At 50.0% G+C, this 18583-nt stretch overlaps 1 protein-coding gene across 1 annotated transcript in view; it reads left to right on the top strand.

Annotated features, from left to right (window-relative positions):
* Rat1 (5'-3' exoribonuclease 2 Rat1) overlaps positions 1–18069 on the top strand; it is a 120542-nt gene extending 102473 nt beyond the window's left edge. Inside the window, exons 31-33 of the mRNA XM_055072755.1 lie at positions 14782–14842; positions 15428–15578; positions 17755–18069. Coding sequence (XP_054928730.1) covers positions 14782–14842; positions 15428–15578; positions 17755–17967 — 425 coding nt within the window. The 3' untranslated portion in view covers positions 17968–18069. The remainder of the gene's footprint in view (positions 1–14781; positions 14843–15427; positions 15579–17754) is intronic.
* The last annotated feature ends 514 nt before the right edge of the window (positions 18070–18583 follow it).

Genomic DNA, 18583 nt, shown 5'->3' with positions numbered 1-18583 from the left:
CCCTTGTGACAAATGGACCGCGCGTGGCTCCGACGTAACCACGCCGGGTGTCGATAGATGGCGTCGTGACGTTTCTTCTTCTGTTTTCTTTTGTTTGCTGTATAGTCCCCCAACGTTTTCGGCGATATTAGTGATTCGACTGTGACACGCCCTTCCCGCGGCGTTCGGGCACCGATGGACCGAAGAACCCCTTATCGACGCTTCACCCGTTGATGCATGACCTCGCGGTCGTCTGTTCGAGTTCCCTGGTTCTGCTGTTACTGCTGCTCATTCGGAGGGAGCTACTTTCTTGTTTTGTCCTTTTTTTTCTCTTCTTCTTCTCTGAGACATTGTACGTAAGCTTGCTAATGGTGACCCGCTACCTCTTGGTAGAGCGCATATTGCTGGTCACTGGGCTGAACCGTCTTTGTTGCGCTCTATGGGTCGAGCACATAAAGTGTCCATAGACATGCGCATCTTCGCATTCGAAAGTAAAAAAAGCTGAGGAGCTCTCTGCTCGTAGGTTGACAACACATTTGCTGGTTTCCATTATATTTCGTTTTGTTCCAAAACGAAGCATTTTCAACGCAAATCATCCAAACCAACGCATGCCTTACCATGTAGTGTAACGGCAATATATTTACGTGACTGAATGCATCGAGACCCGATGCGCTTCAAAAAAAAAAAAAAAGCATGGGGCGTGATGCGCGTTAGTTTCTCTATATATTGCGAGCGCCACGTGGTCCCGTGGCAGGTCATTTCTACGTATGTGCGTTTATTGGATTTGTTGGCCCCGTGTTAATTATTTTGGTTGTTCTAGATCTTGACGGCCTGTGATATTTCTCCTGTACTCCTCACAGTTCGCGGTTGTGACCATATATATATATAGTTCTCCATTAAGTGCTCTCCAGCTTTACGTACGCTGCCCACGCGGTGCGTCACGTACGTGTCTCACCTTCTCAGCTCACATGATGGGGCGCGGCAGGCGAAGAAACCGGCGCCGCACGTTTCGGGGGCGCGGCAGGCGAAGAAACCGGCGCCGCACGTTTCGATCGAGTCGCTGCGCTCCTTCATTCAATCGTGAACCCCGCGGAGGGAGCAAATGGGGCTGTGTCCCCTCGGGCCTCTTTTGTCTTGACTGTTTGCCAATCTCGGTGGGAGGGGGGGGGGGGGGCACAGGCGCCGGTGTGAGTGCGTGCGTGCTGTGTGTAGCAAAGACGCGCGTTCTCTGTTATGTACGGGCTTTGCCAGTTTGACCGTCGCCTACAGAGAGGCTGGCTGTCGCCGCGTTTTGTGTGTGCGCGCGTGTGGGTGTCTTCGCTTCGCGGACACCTGCGTTTTTATACAGTTTCCTGGCTGAGAAACATTTGCGGGTTGCCTGAGCGAAGCAGGGTGAGACCCTTGCGCAGCTGCGGAGAACTTCGGAGAGACGCCAGAGTATCGTATGCCGGCTTGGTAGCATACTCCTTCGTAAGGCGCGCCCTTACCCTGTTATTAGAATGTAGGCGGGATTGACCGATTAAAAGGACAATGAAAGACAGCACTATATATATTATATCAGTTCAGGCTGGTAAAGTATTCTCAGTGGGACACACTCAAGAGGAGTGCTTTAAGTTAAGGTGTATTAGTGAATTGCCTTGCTCCTATAATAAAGCGACCGCACTTGTACGTTGATTGGTTCCACGGTGTATAACTTATGTAAGCCAGACAAGACGCAAACGCATGAGACGGGAGGGGGGGGGGGGGGGAGGGGGGGACGACGCTCTATAAAGCTATACTGTATCAGCACGCCGCGGCACTCGGGTGTATACGTAACTGTTTATCGGTCAAGAAGGACTTCATTGCATTCCAAAGGACTTTGCAATGTTTATAGAACTTTTTCAGGCGCTCGAATGGCCCAGATGCGGAAAGTACGTTGAAATCTAGTATTCGTCACGCTGACGTATACCGGCGTGGGTCTTTCGGCGCAAAATTAGAAGTTTGGCCTCCTTTAGATGGCAGTAACCATCGTTACAGGGAAACAGCGCAGAAACCGCAAAAGGTGGAGTGAGGCACTACAGATTTCGGCGCTGGTTGTGTCCCTGTAACGATGACAGAGATGGAAACTTTAGTGATAAGCTTGAGCAACCTAAAGCAACAAGCCCAGCTCGAAACCTTGCTAATGTTTTTCCCCAGCATTTTCAACCACAGGTGACGCCTCTTACGGTTAGAGCGCAGCTGGGTTCAATTCTCGATAACGTTATTGCTGCAGATATTTAGATAACGTTAGCAGAAGTTGGCATGATGGCTGCGATCTCTCTGACAGACATGTCTATTATGTGTATAGTCACCACCGGACTTAGCCTTCTTCAGTGGTTTACTTTGAGCTGGGGTCGACGCCATCTCACGTCACTTCTCTACAGCTTGCGATCTGACGTCAACGTAAGACGTAATATTTTTGAGAGGAAAACGCAGTTCAGACATTTAGGCATGAGAACTTCGTGTCGAGAATGTTAAGGGGGCGAAAGAAAGAGGGGAGGAAATGTGTGCGCGTCTGCCGTGAGATAAAGCATTTTTGTACACGTATCGGAGCAAGCAATTTCTAAGCCTGCTTCTTCTTCTTCGGCCACCTGTGTGACTGACGTCTCACTCTGCGGTCAAGCGCAAACACACACATACATAAAAAAAAGAGAGAAACGAAAAAAACAAGAAAGTACGGGGCGGGTTGTGGCAAAATCGCGTCGCGAAAGAAAAAGAAAAACGCCTCGTCGCAATCATGCTTGGCCACAAGTGTGACCGCATTCTTCCCGGGGCGGATATTATATCCGATTATCCGCACTTTGTAGCCTCCGCATACAGCCCTCTTCTTGACGTCGCGGTCTTTGATAACTTTCTCGGTATTAAGCCCCGAAGCGCTCGTCCAGTTTGCGTGTGCGTGTTTGTGCATGCGCGTGGGGAGAAGACGAGAACGGGCGTCCCACCCCCCCACCCCCCCCCCCCCCCCGCATCGTCCAGGGAGAGATTGACAGCTGCGTCCGAGTGCGGAAGCGCGTCTCGAAGCCGTGACGGGCTCGCGGGCACGCACGTATACGCTTTCTTTGGCCGTATATGGCGCGTGACGTCCGCGTTGTTGACCGATGCGTCACGCCCTGCTTGTGTGTGTGTGTGTGTGTAAAGGAGGCGAATAATAGTGGGAAGGGGCGTGCGGTCGTACGTCCCCTGGTATACCTATACACGGACGCCCGCGAGCGCTGCTAAAAGGTGGTCGAAAGAATGCCGAAAGTGGGGAGGGCGTTCGTTATTTGCTCTACTTAAGAAGGTGCCCCCTTTTGTCTCGCTTTGTTCGCACGCCAGCGGCAGCAGCGACTTTGGGGAGTGCAGTGATGACCCGCCGAGAGATCGGCCGAGGCATGGCCGAGGACCTGGACGAAAGAGAGGGGGAGGGGAGTTGAAAGGGGTAGGTCGGATGGGCCAGAGCGTGCCACGTTGTTCTCCGCGCCGCGTGAGTTCCCCTTTTCTCGGCCCCTTAAACCTACACCGTTCGCCCGGGCATTCTTGGGGGCATCGAGCCCCCTCCTCCTTTCGGGCATCGACTGTGGCTCGGCTTCTGGCTTGCGTGAGCCGGAAGGGGTCGTTGGAGTCGTCTGCAGTCGTCGTCTTAGCCTTCACTCATCCGATCTCCCTCTCAGGGGGGGACCGACTTGTTTGCTCTTCTTTTCGGCTTCCCCGCTAAACTCTCCGTGCCGAAACGAAGGCGCAGTCTGGGAAATGGGAAGAATTTGAGAAACGCACCGTGCAGGTGTCTCCTTGTGGAGCCCGTGACGTGTTACTTTCCGAAACCTTTGCGGCCTTGGTACAGTATGGCCTTAGCGCTTGTGTGTGCGTGATTTGTAAGTTTGGCGTGTGTGTGTGCGTGGTGCGCGTAACGCTGTTTTTTGGCTTGACGCGCCTCGCTCGTGTAGAGCACTCCCGCTGGGTCCTCCTGGCAAAGCGCTATAGCGCCACCGTCCTGCACCGTTCCTCAAAAGTCCACATGCCGTCGCAGGTGGCCGCTTGAAAGACCCGCGCTGATGGCGTTTTGATGTGGTATAGGAAGTCTATGTCGCGGGGCGTTTCGGTGGGGTCGTCGTGAAAACGTGACGAGCGCCACTCATCTGACGCACTTTATATCAGCGTCTGGTTTCAGTGTTGTCAGAGATTCGCTTGCTTGCTTGCTTCTTAGACTGTCGTAACGTGTCTATCTCGGTCGCGTCGTGAGAGTTAATTGGCAGGAGGAGTGATGCATGGTCAAACGAAAGTACAGGCACCGCGTCCCTTAACGCGTCTGTAAATTTGCAGTTAGGTCGAGCTTTGTGGTGCAAAGCCGTGTCTTGCGCCAAACACGCTAGTTGTATGGAACAAGCTTGTGATGCGTATATTTGTTTTCTTTTATAGTGTGATCGCATTATTGCGGCATCGACTGAGTTCTCTTCACTATGTCCCCATAATCTCAAATTCAAGTGCATGCAGTCGCGTCTCCTTCCTCTGTGCTTCCCGGAAAGCACCGGACCAGCTGCGCTCCTCTATATTCCAGCCAGCTATACTGGCAGCCTCTGTCGATCGAAGGGCGACCGATACTTAATATGCGTTGAAAGCCAGTCGTGAACGTGCGTCTGTGTGCATCGAAACCGCTTTCGCACACGTGCGACGGAATCAACGGAAGCAGAAAAGTGAGTTAATCTGCGTAGAAAACGGAGTGAAAGGACCACGCCATCATCATCGTCCTATAGAGTTCTTTCGTCTTGTTATACCAAGCACAGTCACCGGAAATCTCCGCCAGTGCTCTTAAGTGTATAGTTGCGCGCTTGTTACCTCGCGGTGCTGATGTTTGCGTCAAGCACATGTACTGTTTCTCTGTGCGTGCGGGCGTTTTGCGGTCCACTTAAGCGTGCCAATGTATCCGTCTTGGCTAAATCTACAGTTTTCACCCTTCGGTAACACCGCAAGAAAGATGTGGATAAAAAAAAAAAGGGAGAGCAACAATGGACGAGGCGTCGAACTCGCAACTCGAAGGTTTATTGAAAGCAAAACAATTTTTTTAAGCACAATCGAGTGGCGTGAACTCTGAACGCGAAACAGGAACGAGCGAGTGCTGCCTTCCATCTGAGTTTCTTCTTTCCTTCTTGTCCGTGTCTTCATTGTCCTGTTATACTGAAGATGAAGCGATGGACACCATCTCGTCCGCAACTCTGGCAAACAGTTTTCAATCATATGGTAGCTGATCGAGCGAGGCACTCTATATAAACTGCAGCCTTCCTCTGTCGTTTACCACACTTCACACCGGACTCCCCCTACATCGCCCCTTGATTCGCGTTCACCGTCTTCACCAGCGCTGTTTCACATTTTTTTTTTTCTCGGCCTTTTCCCATGATCCTAAACGGTTCGTTTAGCGCTGGGGCAGCTGTTCACGTTATTGACGGAAGTCTTGCGAAACGTGCTATTAACTACAGACGGGCGGAAACCTCCTGGGAACGGCGTCCGAGTTCCACGTCTAACTTAACAGAGGCGCTGTTCGTGGCAGCTATCGTGCGTGTTTGACGCGTTTGAGAACGGTGTATAGGAGGGGGGTGTTCGTCGCATCGCCTCCCGTTTCGCGAGACGCCGAGCTCACTCGCGTCCTTCATCGTGGCCCGGTGGAGGCGCGAGTGAAAAAGATTCGCGCTTGTGTGTGTGTGTGCTCGAGAAGCTGTAGGAGTCCGCAGCACTGCGTATGCGGTACCGTATGTATATGCGGACGAATACATGAGCGAACAAAGACCGGCAGTGTGCCGTCTCTCTCTCTCTCTCTCTCTCTCTCTCTCTCGTGAGCATGTGTGTGTGTGCGTGCGCACGCGGCGTAATGCTCTGCGGTACACGTACAGTTGTGTGGTCCTATTCTAATTCGGCTCGGCCCCGAGGTACTCGATCGTCTTTGACCCATCCGTCCCTCGGCCTTCCAGCTTTCTCAATCTGCTCCTGTCAGCAGCGCGTGCGGTGCGGGTCCCCTTCCACTCTTGAGGGTTCTTGCGGGTGAGGGGGAAGGGGAGGGTTGGCGTCGGGCGCAATTTTACTTTAGCGGCGCGGCCCCAGGCCTAAGTTATTGTTCCTCAAGTGTATGTGGGCGCCAGCGCGGGCCCCCCCTCCGCGACGGCTCGCTGTGACGAGTGGCCACTCGATATCTCCTATGTATTCGCGACCCGTCTGTAGATGTCCCATGCGTTCCCGGCCTCTCGCTGCTGATGGAATAGGAGAAAAATCGAACGGTGTTTCCTGCCTGGCTATCCTCCTTTCTTCTCGCTTTGTCAATGTGTTCTGTGTATCGTCCGGGAGCAACGACTTTAGCACATTTGTGCCGTCTGCCTGTCTTTCCCCTTTCTTTATTTTTTTCTGTCCTTTCCTAGGTGTTGTGTTCTTTCCTGATGGCCGATAGGTTGTGTTTGTACGACCATTAATTTCGATACTTGCGTCTTGGCTTTAGAAGCCGCGTAGCGATTGCAGAGCCCTTGGGCATTTCGTGACAATGCGGGGTACGCGCGACATGGAATGAAGTAAGCGGTGTCTCTAACCGGGACGGACTTTATCTAAGCCGAATTTGCCTGGCCAGCACAGCATTTGCCAATACCAGGTTAGCGACCGATAGCAGGCAGTGCGTAAGATTACGCTGGTAAAGCTTTACAGATTCAAACGGCACGGCTGTGTACACTGCCGATATTGTCCGAACGCATTTCCTTACTCGGTTACAGAAAACAGCAAAATAAATTTTATTGTGATATAACTGTATTTCCTGCTTGAACAAGGGTCGAGCGAAGGATGTCTCAGGATGTGGTCAACGCAACTCGTATTCGACCCTGACAAAGACAACTCATGTTGTGGAAACCTTGGCTAAAGTCTAACACGTTTAGTTATACAGTGCAGTTCACTATTAAAGAGAACACACGAGTGCAAAGCACGTCTGGATTTTCCCCTGTGGCAAGTGTGCGACCGCCTGGATTTCATTTGTATGCCTTGGGGTTGGTAACTGTGGCAACCTTTCTATAGAAAGGTCTGCCTAGGTGTTCATACGCACCTGGCCAGTGCGTTGACATTGCTTCCGCAGACACATGCAGCTATGGGCACCAACGGAGTGAGAGCCGCACGTTTCAGTGTTCCCTTTAACAGTTGGCCGCACTTGTTCTACCATTGTTGAATTACAGTCGAGCGCCTTTACAACGAACGCCTCTACAACAAAATTACATTTGTAACGAAGGAATAATTCTGTCCCGGTTCTCTTGGGAGGTGTGCGGTGGGCGACCTTTACAACGAAGTGACCTGTATAACGAATAATTTCGCAGGCCCGAAGTACTTCGTTATAAAGGCGTTCGACTTCAGGTTTCCATCTCCCTGTCAACTTCTGTCTGGTTAAGATTTCTACTCTCAGCTCGAATGTTTTGGTTTCACCCTGTATGACCCAAGCGCAGTTCAACATCAGGGAAAATTTGAGCTTGTTCACCGTTATTTCTATCCATGAAAAGTAGATTTGTACGCAAAAATAATTAGATGTCTTTCTTTTTAAAAAATGCCTGATAAGGGCAGTAAGTAGGTAATTCATTAGTATTTGGTTTTCTAAACTATTCACAACTGAAGCCTCGTTTCAACGCATCAAAAGCTCTACTATAAGCTGTGAGTTAATTTTTCGTATTTTGAGGTTTCAGACATGGCGCAGCATAAATGATACCTTGGGCATTGCAGGGTTCAGTACACACGTGCGATCAAAGAGCGAGGGAAATGGAGAAGCTGACTTTGACCTCCGTGTCTTAGTGCAACGTGTTCTCCGAGGTAATGCCATGGAGGTCGTCAGAATGGGCAATGTGAGTGGCGAGTTATCGTTGGACCTGGTTATCCGTCTCCGGTTCGCAGGCTCATTTCGCACGGTTGGTAGGATGCCTGGCAAATCTGTCTGCCAAGTCTGTCTGTCTGTATGTCTTTTGCGTTGGGCTACCGCGGCGCCGTTTTCCCATCCACTTTCTGGGGTATTTATGTTAAGAGCATCGCCCGTGTAATGCGAAGATGTGAGACCGCTGTCCACCTGCGGCCAGTTGTTTCTTTTTCATTCATTCTCATTTCCATTAATTTATCATTTCTTGTAATTCAATTAGTAAGTACAAGTAATTTGCTAGATATTGTCCTTAGTGTCTTTGTTTGTTGGCTTCTTATGGTATGAATAATGAAGCGGTTTGGCCCAAAAGTCCGCGTGACCTCGTACTCTGCAGCGTTCGCTCTTGTGAGCACACGTTATCTTCTCGTTCGCTACATCGAATTCTTTTTCGCCCGATAGATGGGACCGCGTTCTATCATTATGTTAAGCAGGGACACCAGAAGTCTGTATGACCTCCCGTTTTCGTTTGTTCGCTATATTGAGGTTATGTATGCTATCTCGTTCGCTGAGGTGAATTTTGTTGTTCGATAAATGGGTCTGAGTTGGAGCAGTAGCTAAGCAGGCCTATACCAGAAAGTCCGCACGACTTCCCATTTTTGCCCATTCGCTGCACTGAGAACGTTTTTGTTCCATTTCGCTATATTAAGTAATGGACTTTTTTTTTCTTTTTCTTTCGGAAGAATAAATTGTGTTGAGGAGTGCCAAGAGGTCGCAGCGGCCGTGTGCATTTAATGATACGCACCCTTTGCTCCTCGCTGCCTCTTGTACGTACACTGCCGGGGAAAGCTCCTCTACGCTTTACCTCGTTGTGACCTCCATTGTGGTCGCCTCATTTTCGTATCCGCGCATGCAGCTGAACTCTCGTCATGCTTCGTCCCACGTTGTAGTGGTTCGCCGGAGCTGCCGTGCATTTTTCGTGCTGGGGGTGCGAACCCGCTGACGCCACTCGAAAGTGCCCGCTTCTTACGAGTGGGGCGCCCTGCATTTGTGTTTCGCGACCTAAAGGGGGAAGGAGCGTGGTTTGAGTTTTATAGAGAGGGTGTAGGGGGAGGGGGCGGTTAGGTACAGACGTTTTTCAAACACCCGTCGAGCTCTCGTGAGGACATTGCAGGGACCGACGGGTCGTCCTTCCAAACCGCCGTTGCTTCGAACATTGGGCCTCCCGTCATTCGCTTCATTTTTCTCCTCTCTCTCTATATCTCTCTCTCAGTCATTCTGTGCGTATTCTATTCTGTTTGTTTCCGATGTAGGGCGCATAACTTGCCGTTCTTGCGGTATTAGCATTGTCCGCGGATTCTCCAGCGCTGAAAAGAAGAGTGACGTACAGGGCGGACGGGGAAAGGGCTACGGTGTATAATGCCTATAGAGGAAAGCCCTCGCTCCCTCATACTCATCCTCCTCCTCGGCTCTTGGCGCCTTCCACTCGAGGTCTCCTTTGTTTTCTCGAGTGTTTTTCGAACCGCACCTCGGGTCGCGGGCGCCGGACGCGTCAGACAAAGACCCCCGGTGGCCGCCTTCTCCGATCGCCCGCGAGGAGCGCGGTTTGAATCCCCTCTTCACGTTCCCCTGCACGGGCTTGGACCTCTCTAGCTGCTGCTGCTGCTGCTTCGGAGACCTTCTCTGTCCCGCACAATCTGCTGCGTTTCGTTGGTTTCACTCCCATACTGGCTTCTTCTGTACCGCTTAAAACTTTCTTCTTCTTCTTCTTTTTTAATCGGCCATTCTTGTAACATTGCATGCTTCGCGCCTGACTGGTTGGTTTGCCGGAGCACATCTGGTCCCGGGGAGGGCTCTTATTTGCTGGCGGGCGTGCGTCAAGGGTGCAGGCCTCGCGAAACGTCGGATCGGGTATGTGACGAATTATACCCCCCCCCCCCCCCCCGTGCTTGTGGGTCTCGTTGAACTGTTGTACACGCTGGAAGCTTAGCCGCGTTGTCGGCTGCTGAGCGCGCAGTGTTACGGTATCCAAAAAAAAAAAAAAGAACTGACGGCGTACCCGAGGTTTGTAGGTGCTCGTTAGACAATCCGGGGGTCGAAATTGACCCGGAACTCTAGTGAGACGACCGAATTTGACTACCGTGGTGCTTTTTCGCATGTTAGATTATCGAAGGAGATACCGATGGAACGCTTCGGACGCGTTTCGTGTCGTTACGATTTTCTTTTCTTTTTGTTTTTCATTTGCCGTATTGATGTACATTGATTCGAGCCGGAAGAGGGCCATCGCGCGATATGAAAAGCTTGTTCAGGGCGCTTCGCTTGTGCGTTTTAGAAGTGCCGTTTAACATTCGTTCAACTCTTAGGGATCTAAATACTTTTTTTTTCGATTACGGCATATTATGGATAATTAAATTCGCGCTGTCCTAATTATTCGTTATTGCGATTATATGGGGTGCGCATTGGTCGAAATTAAGCAGCGCGCAGTTGGTTGCACCCTCGACGAGTCCTTTGCTGTCTTCGAATCTTGCGCACTAAGCGCATTCCTTGCAACGTTTGGGAAGTGCTATAAATGATGGCTTGTACGTAACGAATTTCGTCTAATTAATCGTAATCAATGTTTCTTGATAATTTGTTAATTTTACGATTACTTCTTATTTCACTTGTTTGTTTATGTTTTTTTATTTATTTGCTGGGTAACTTTCGCTGTCATTCAGTTACATTTTTCAGTAACCAATTACATGTAACCCGTCGCATTTTTTTTTTTTTTTTTTTTTTTGACGATCCAGACAAGCTGTAACAGGGGATGCAGATTTTAACACCTAAATTTCGCGGGAACTGCAGTGCCTAAAGTGAGGAAGGCATCTATTACGTGGGTTACCTCCTTTCCACAATAGTAGCGTCCTGCAGATACGGCTCGATCACTAGAGCATGACAGGTTTGTCATTTGCACCTGTCCTGGAAGTCGGACCTCACTTTATTTTTCGGTTTCTCTCTCCCTCTTTTCTGGAAGTGCTTATAGGCGGTCTTCATAGGCGGTGGGAGCTCCTGCTCAATTATTCGCGTATATATATACATAAGTGACTCAGATACACTTATTTGTCGCGATTGTAACGCATGAACATTATTTTTAGGACGGAACAATATGCAGGTTCATGCTCAAATATATTACAGATTTGGCCACATTTTTCGAGGAACGTGAACGTTTGCATGACGTCCGCTATAATTAGCCATTTGAGTCTAGACTGTTGACCAGTCCACTTGACGTTCGCCGACAAATTGAAAACGGCGCTTATGTAGCCTCGATAGCGATGACAATCGATGCGAAGGAAACACCTCCAGATATTTTTTTTTTTTTTTTTTTTTAACTGTCTGTTTCACCATCGGGAGTGCTTTTCTCCCAGTGCTGCATAGAGGACCCAGACGCGAGCATCGCGACATTGTAATACCCACAATCCTTTGCGCAAGGAGTTGGTGCGTCACAGCACGGTGTTTATCTCCGGCGCGCACATCGAGCGAGTTTTCAGTGTTGCTGCCAGATGCTTTCGCAAGACGCGGACGAAGATTAAAATTTTTGAAAGGCAATTGATAGTGGTAAACAGCGCATGCGAAGGGCTGCGGAGGACACATCGAAAGTGCTATGGTTGTACCTGTGCAATGCTAATAAAAGCAGGGAGGAAAGTAACGTCGAAGTAATCGATTACTTTCTTTTTTTTTTCTTCTAACTGTTCTGTTACTTTCGTGGGCCACGTAATTGGTAACTGTAATCAGTCGCATTTTTGAAGGAAGTAATTGCAATCTCTTTCATCTTGTCTGTGTGGCGTGTACAATTCTGGTAGAAATGCATGCCAACAAACGGTGTTTTTCCTGCACTGGTCGACGCTTTTCTCGGGAGAGAGAGAGAGAAGGAGGGGGGAATAGGCCTTTCTATGCTTTGAGTTCCGTGTGTGGGCTGTGCTACGAGGCTTTTCCATGCACTAAGCACAAAACAAGCTCGGGCCCTGCTAAAGGCTTCGTTACCTATTGCGCGTCCCCGAATCAAAGTGCAGAGTATACTTAGTTAAGCGCAGGCTAGAGGAGGACTATAGCACCAGGCCGACCTCTCTGCGTTACCACAATAACTTATCCTCTCCTATCCCCCCTCCCTCTCCCTTGGTTAATTGCATCCTTCGCAAGAGTCCCTTAAGGGGACTCTTGCGAAGGACTCTTGGGGACTCTGTTCAAATTGTATGTGTGTGCTACGGTGGTTTCGTTAGCTCGTGCTTTTGTTGTTGTTGTTTTGTCGTCCGTGGTGCGAGGATGCAGCATGCAAGTTGCGCTTTCACGGAGCAAACGTGGCTTCAAAAGTCAGCGCTCGTCTCGTCCTTCGGCTTCTTGCGCGCACGAATAGCTCTTTTCACTGTTTGATTGTAAATTGTGGGCTAGGAGTTGCGTTTACGAAGGCATATCCTCCGCCCTCACCGGAATGACTGCGAGTGCCACGTGGGCTGCATGCTGTCGCGCGCCGACATTATCGATCACCTCTCGTGCGCTGTACTCGATCGATTTCGTACGGTGCGCATCGTGGCACGATTAGACGATTGACTTTCAGTTATCTGCGGACAAGGTCCTAGAATACACCCTATACCCTCATTTTGTCGGCGCACGCTGTATTGGAGGCGCTTTTGCCGTTCCCGAGATATATATACATACGGACCTGTGTGATCGCCTCTGGCCACATAACACTTTCTTCGCAGACGGTTGTTCTGGGTAAGCGTTCTCTTTCTTTCTCTCATATTCCCGGTCTCTCGCTCTCTCCCTCCCTTTCCGCTACAGGGTGACCAACCATTGCCGGCTGTAACCTCCCTCTTCATAACCCGCGGCGAGCTCGAGCTCGTGAGTTCGACCCCGGCGAAATGGGAGTAACGCTCGCGCACTTTGATTTAGGCGCACGTCAAAGTTCCCCAGGGGGTCGAAATCAGGAGTGTCCCGCTATGGGGCCTGCCTCAGAATCAGATCCTGGTTTCGGCATGTAAAAACCTTGCGGAATTTAGCTTTCTCTTCATATTCTGTGTATATATATATATATATATATATATATATATATATATATATAGCCTGTTTTATGTCCACTGCAGGACGAAGGCCTCACCCTGCGATCTCCAATTACCCCTGTCTGCGCCAACCGATTGCAACTAGCGCCCGCAAATTTCCTCATTTCATCGGTCCCCCTGGTCTTCTGCCGTCCTCGATTGCGTTTTCCTTCTCTTGGTACCCGTTCTGTAAGCCTAGTGGTCCAACGGTTACCTAACCGGCGCATTACATGACCTGCCCAGCTCCATTTTTTTTCCTTTTGATGTCAATTAGAATATCGTCTATACCCGTTTGCTCTCTGATCCAAACCGCTCTCTTTGTCTCTTAGCGTTATGCCTGGCAATCTTCGTTCCATCGCCCGTTGCGCGGTTTGCCAGTCTCGAAGTTTGTACCGCATACATATATATATATATATATATATATATATATATATATATATGCGGTACAAACTTATATATTTCAGTTGCGTAAATAAACGGTGCTCGCTGTCCATGCGTGCGCGGTCAAGTCACACAGACACATGCGCGCGCGCACACACACACTGGCCACCATTGTCCCGCTGTCTGTCTGCCTGCATGGATTGCCGGTTCCTTATAAACACGGGGGCTCGGTTTCGCTGATCACTCGGAACACCCGCGATGTCTGTCTCTGTCGTTGCACCGTGCCTGCGTGTGACGGCGGCCGCGAGCTTCGCCTGTACGTGCAGTCGTTCCTTTAGCCAAACCGCCGCCGGCTCGTTGTTTGCTCACCTCTCGATGGTGCGCGCTTTCTCGCCGCACGAAGCGGCGGCACAGACTCAGCTCCCCCCCCACTCCCCCCTTTACCTCCACCCCCCAAACCGTATTGAGCGTGCGAAGGTATCGGGGCCACAGCGAGCGCTGGCTGTCGCCGCGTTATACTTCTACCATATATACGTTTATTGTGGATTCTCACTATTGTTTTTTTTTTTTCTTCTTTGCGGTGGTCGATGTCTTGCGTGTGGTGGGCCGCGGGTCTCCTCCGCCGTCGTCTCGTGCAGCCTGGAATGCTTTTTTTTTTCTCCCGTCATCCTTGACGGCGAAATGCGGTGCTGTGGTTTCAGGGGGCTTTCGCCTGGATCTCGCTGTTTGTCGAGGTGTCTGCGCTTCTCAAAGCTCCCGCTTCGCCTTTACTTCTGACGCGGCTCGTTCGGCCTAACATCGCGCGCCCATGTCGTGTTACTCTGCTATTAGCGCAGCGGAGACCGTTGAATGGTTCGAGCACGAGGCGGCCGCGGGCCGTGAGTGGTGAGTGTTTTAGCTCGTGCTCCACGATTCCTCGTGCGATTTTTTTTTTTTTTTCGCGTCGCGTACGCGTCTGGCGCCGCCTGCGCGAGTATCGCGTGTTTTTCGTGCTGGTCATTCGTTCAATTTAGGAATTTGGTAAGACGTAATTTTTTTGCCCCCTAATTATAACGACTGGTTTACCGAGAAGCTGGTCATTTGCGCAGATTCTGTCCGGGCGCTCCGAAGGAAGCGATGTGCTCGCCGTATTGTGGTCTCACTGTAATTGATCCAGCGGACTTGGTTTTTTTTTTCTTTGTGTCTTGTTTTGTTTCCTTTGTTTTGGTCACTCTGGTCGTATTTTGTTAGACCTGGAAGTATGGCATCGATGTCATTAATAGTTGCAGATACAACGCGTACTTAACTGTAGCCCTGGGCGTCTTTGGTGGAGGCGAAAAATCAGAACTTTCTCTTGAAACGTCTTCTCTGGGATATTTTTCTGTGGGATACGTGATCGGACGGTAGCTGCGAGCTTCAGTTATAGCCTTCTCAGGAAGTTTGTCGCGGCACACGTTTATGCAACCGTTGCTCGAGAACTCGCGTCGAACTTCTGCTCATTTTCTTTATTTTTTCTCTCGTCAGGGGCCTCTGGTCGAGGCGGCTACCGGCAAGACTATTCGCCTGGCAGCAGACATCTCTGGAGGTGGGTGGTGATCCCTCTTGGACGCTGCAGTCGACTACACCGTGAATTACTTCGATATTGGTTGGGTTAAGCGTGGTACAAATGGGAAAGGTGGGGGAAGAAGCGTATGCTTCTTCCTGCGCTCCTCTGCACCCGCTAACGGTCTCAACAAAAATAGGAAGTTGAAAAAAATAAAAGAAACGGGCAAGCAATATCGACCCGTGATCTGAGACGGACACTTTAGCACGGGGGGAAAATACATTGGCACGTGCATAAAGGAAGCAAAAAAGGAAATGGAAAAAAAAAGAAGGAAAGTAAAGTTATAAGAGAAGAGAAAAAGTGATACAAAACGTGTCAACAACAAGCGCGAGTCGCCGTGCAGGTCCTAAATCTTTGAATCGTCGAAAAATATGCAGCTGCAGTCCGTTAAAAGTCTCCAATTGTACACTATAAGATATTGAAAACAAGTGTAGCTACTTACCCTCATAATGCATTCGGCCCGGACGATGTTGCTATAGTTTGTTTGTTTTCTTAGTGATAAGGTGGTACTGCTTGTTTCTCTGGCCCAAACCTTGTTTCTTTTTGGCATTGTGTCTGGCTGTGTAGTGGCGGTGGAGACAGCTACCAGCGACAGCACTCCGGCGGATACCAGGGCGGCGGAGGAGGAGGAAGAGGCGGCTGGTCCCCGCAGCAGGGCAGGAACCAGGGCGGAGGAGGTGGACCCGCGCGTACCGGTCCCGGTACCGGCTGGGGACAGGTGAGTCGCGCCTAGCGGTGCGCGACCGCGCCCGATGCCTGGTGTTGTGGGGGCGGCTCTACCAGCACCACCTAGAAAGCACAAGACCTTTTCACTCCGATCTATGACATCACGTTACCTGGCCGCGCTGCCATAGAATCTAATGGGGATTCTCCCGAGTATGCAGCTGTGAGGATGACGTCACCGCTTTCGTCACGCCAGCCTTCTCAGTGAAAATTTTGGGCCAGGTAGCGTGACGTCATCGATCGGAGTAAGCAGGCCTTGTTCTATCTAGGTGCTGCTGGCTCTACTCACCCTCTACATCTCAGACAAATAGCTTCGGAATTCCTCGTGTGAGTTAGCGACTTAATTGGGGTAAATTGAGAATCTGGCCAAATGTGGAGTATCCGGTTTGTCGACAAGCGGTGCGTCGTATTTTAGAATGGTCAAAGGATAACACGAAGCGATATGAAAAACGTTCCGACGTTAAAGCAAATTCCGCAAACGTACCTGAGGAGAGGAGTCCGTTTAGGAAAATGATGCTCGAAGAGAAACAGAACAACACAGTCCTGCAGTTTGTCCAATTGGACACAAGTCGATCAATCGAGTCAGTTGAATAATGTATTGTAAGCATGCGCACAAGGGCATACTAAGTGTCAACGCATTGACACAATACCTGGCCAATTTTGTTAAAGAAGGTTATTAAGGCGTTGTGTCTCTGGTGACTTGCTATTCACAGCTAAAAGCTAAATTAATTAAATTCTTAAAATCTGAAGTTTTACGGGCCAAAACCACGGTATGATTATGAGGCAAGCAGTAGTAGGGGACTCCGGATTAATCTTAACCACGTAGGATTCTTTAGCCGAAAAGCTGGGAAGTTATTTCGTATTTGCCCGGGATCGTGAACGCGTACTAAAAAAAACGAAAAAAAAAGGAAGCATCACCCGACAGTTTGGAAGCCTAATCATAAAATATATAAAAAAGGATCACGGGAAACTGGTTCTAACCACGTGATAGAAAAGCGGTGAATTTTAGCCGTCGGACAGGCGGAAAGTATGGGTAAGAGTAGAGTGGGTGGCAAAGTTCCTCGAGCGGCCAGTCACGAGACAATTTTTCGTGTATTCGCGGGCTTCTTTCACGCTCGGAAAAACACTGTTACGTAGCACGTATTGAGCAACAGAAAACTGTATCGGAGTCTTTCGTGTTGCTCTACAATTTTCTCATTGACACTTTTCATCTATTTACAATATTTGAGAAGTTGATTAACTAATACTAATTATTTAGTTAGGCGGAATGTAAAAAATAATCTGAGTATCTCCAAGCGACAGCGAACAACATTAGCTTGGTTCTGTCCAACTACGTGGCATTTTGCATGTTTCTAAATCTTGGTCCATGACATTTGGGACACCCTGTATAGCGCTGTTATGCGTGGATCAGTTGGGCTAGTAAATTGAAATGCTTAGTAACCTCACCAAAATTATGAAAGCACAAAGGCGAAAACATGTCTCCGCTTGTATTCATTTAAACGAATATGGGAGAAAAATTGGCTTGGGCGTTTCCTGCGTCCTTACTGAGTCGCAAGAACGAAATGTCGCTCGAAAGAATCTCGGTTCGTTTTTCTCGTAGTGGGGGCTCGAATAAAGGCGAAAGAAGTAACTAAATATTGTGGAAATGGAAGAGGACGTAAACGACTGGCGCAACCGTTCTGCGTTGTTGATCTATATGGAAGTAAGGATGATCGAAACAAGCGAAGAAATATTGCCTCTTGGACTACGTGCACGTAACAGATCTCTTCGTGTATCTTTAACCGCGTGTGTATTATGCCTAAATAGACATGCTTCCGAACTAGAGAGAGAGAGAGTGAAGCAACAAGAGGCAGGAAGGTTAACCAGACGCACGGCCGGTTTGCTACCCTCTGCTGCGGAAGAAGGGATATCGGGACGAAGAGGTAGAAGGAAAGAGAGAGAGAGAGAACACTAGTAGCTCTCGCACTTGAAGGTGCACATCGACTCTACAAACGGTCGCAGAGAGCTGTCGACTTCAAGCTTTGTAGTAAACATATATGTAGTATATACAACCCAACCATCTTAAGTCGCAGTTACGTTTCACAGATACAACGCGCTGAAGTTGCCCCGAAAAGTGGGCGCGGACGTGTCCCACTGTCCATAAAAGTTGACATTACGCCGTTTCTGCGCAGTCGTCGTCTTCGCCGCACATTCCACGCTCCCTGCCTGCACCACCCCGTGATCAACAGCAGCACGGTTACGGCGGTCAGCAGCAGCACGGCCAGCGGCACCACCCGTACGGTGGTGGCGGTGGCCGGCAGCAGATGGCGCCTCCGTCGTCGCGCCAGCAAGGTGGATACCAGCAGCAGCAGCAGCGGCATCATCAACGCCACCCCACCTGGTAGCCAGCGGCGGCACCAGCATCCCCCCGCATCATGCCTCTCATTCGATCACGTCTGTGTACATCAATAAAGCGTCGCACGACATGCTCGTTTTAACTAGGCGAAGTCGGGCCTCCTGTCGTTACTATCGCCCTTTATTGTGTCTTCCCCCATCAGAAGGAGCCTCGAGCGTTTGACTGTAGATGGTGATGCGTTGCTACTAATGTTACTCTACTCGACCGGACCTGTATAGGGCGTGGCAGCTGCGAAACAATAAGCTCGAATTTTTAAACCAGCATGCCTTTACATCGGCCGACCTGTAACATCTGTTGGAATCGCACCGCTGGCACGAGTTGTTGGGGTCTCGGTGCTGACGCCCGTTATTGCCAATGGGTCGCAAGCCCCAAGGGTAGCGTTGGCCTGGCGGCCTGGGGCACTGGAAGCATCCGAAGGTCCCGGCAAAGCAAGAGAAGACTGGTAACAGAACAACTTGTTTATTCTAACATAGCAAAAGAGCGGCCGGTCAGTTCGACCGAAGTGGAGAGACGGGAGAGCACGTAACTCAACAGTACAAATCGGAGCCTCTCTCCTGGCGTCCGGGGGCAGCTGCTCTTATACCCTCGGCGTCGCGGTCCAAAAG

This window comes from Dermacentor andersoni, chromosome 7 (assembly GCF_023375885.2).
Source record: "Dermacentor andersoni chromosome 7, qqDerAnde1_hic_scaffold, whole genome shotgun sequence".
NCBI classification, from domain to species: Eukaryota; Metazoa; Arthropoda; class Arachnida; order Ixodida; family Ixodidae; genus Dermacentor; species Dermacentor andersoni.
The sequence above is the reverse complement of the archived record's forward strand: the minus strand, read 5'-3'. Positions and strand labels throughout refer to the sequence as shown.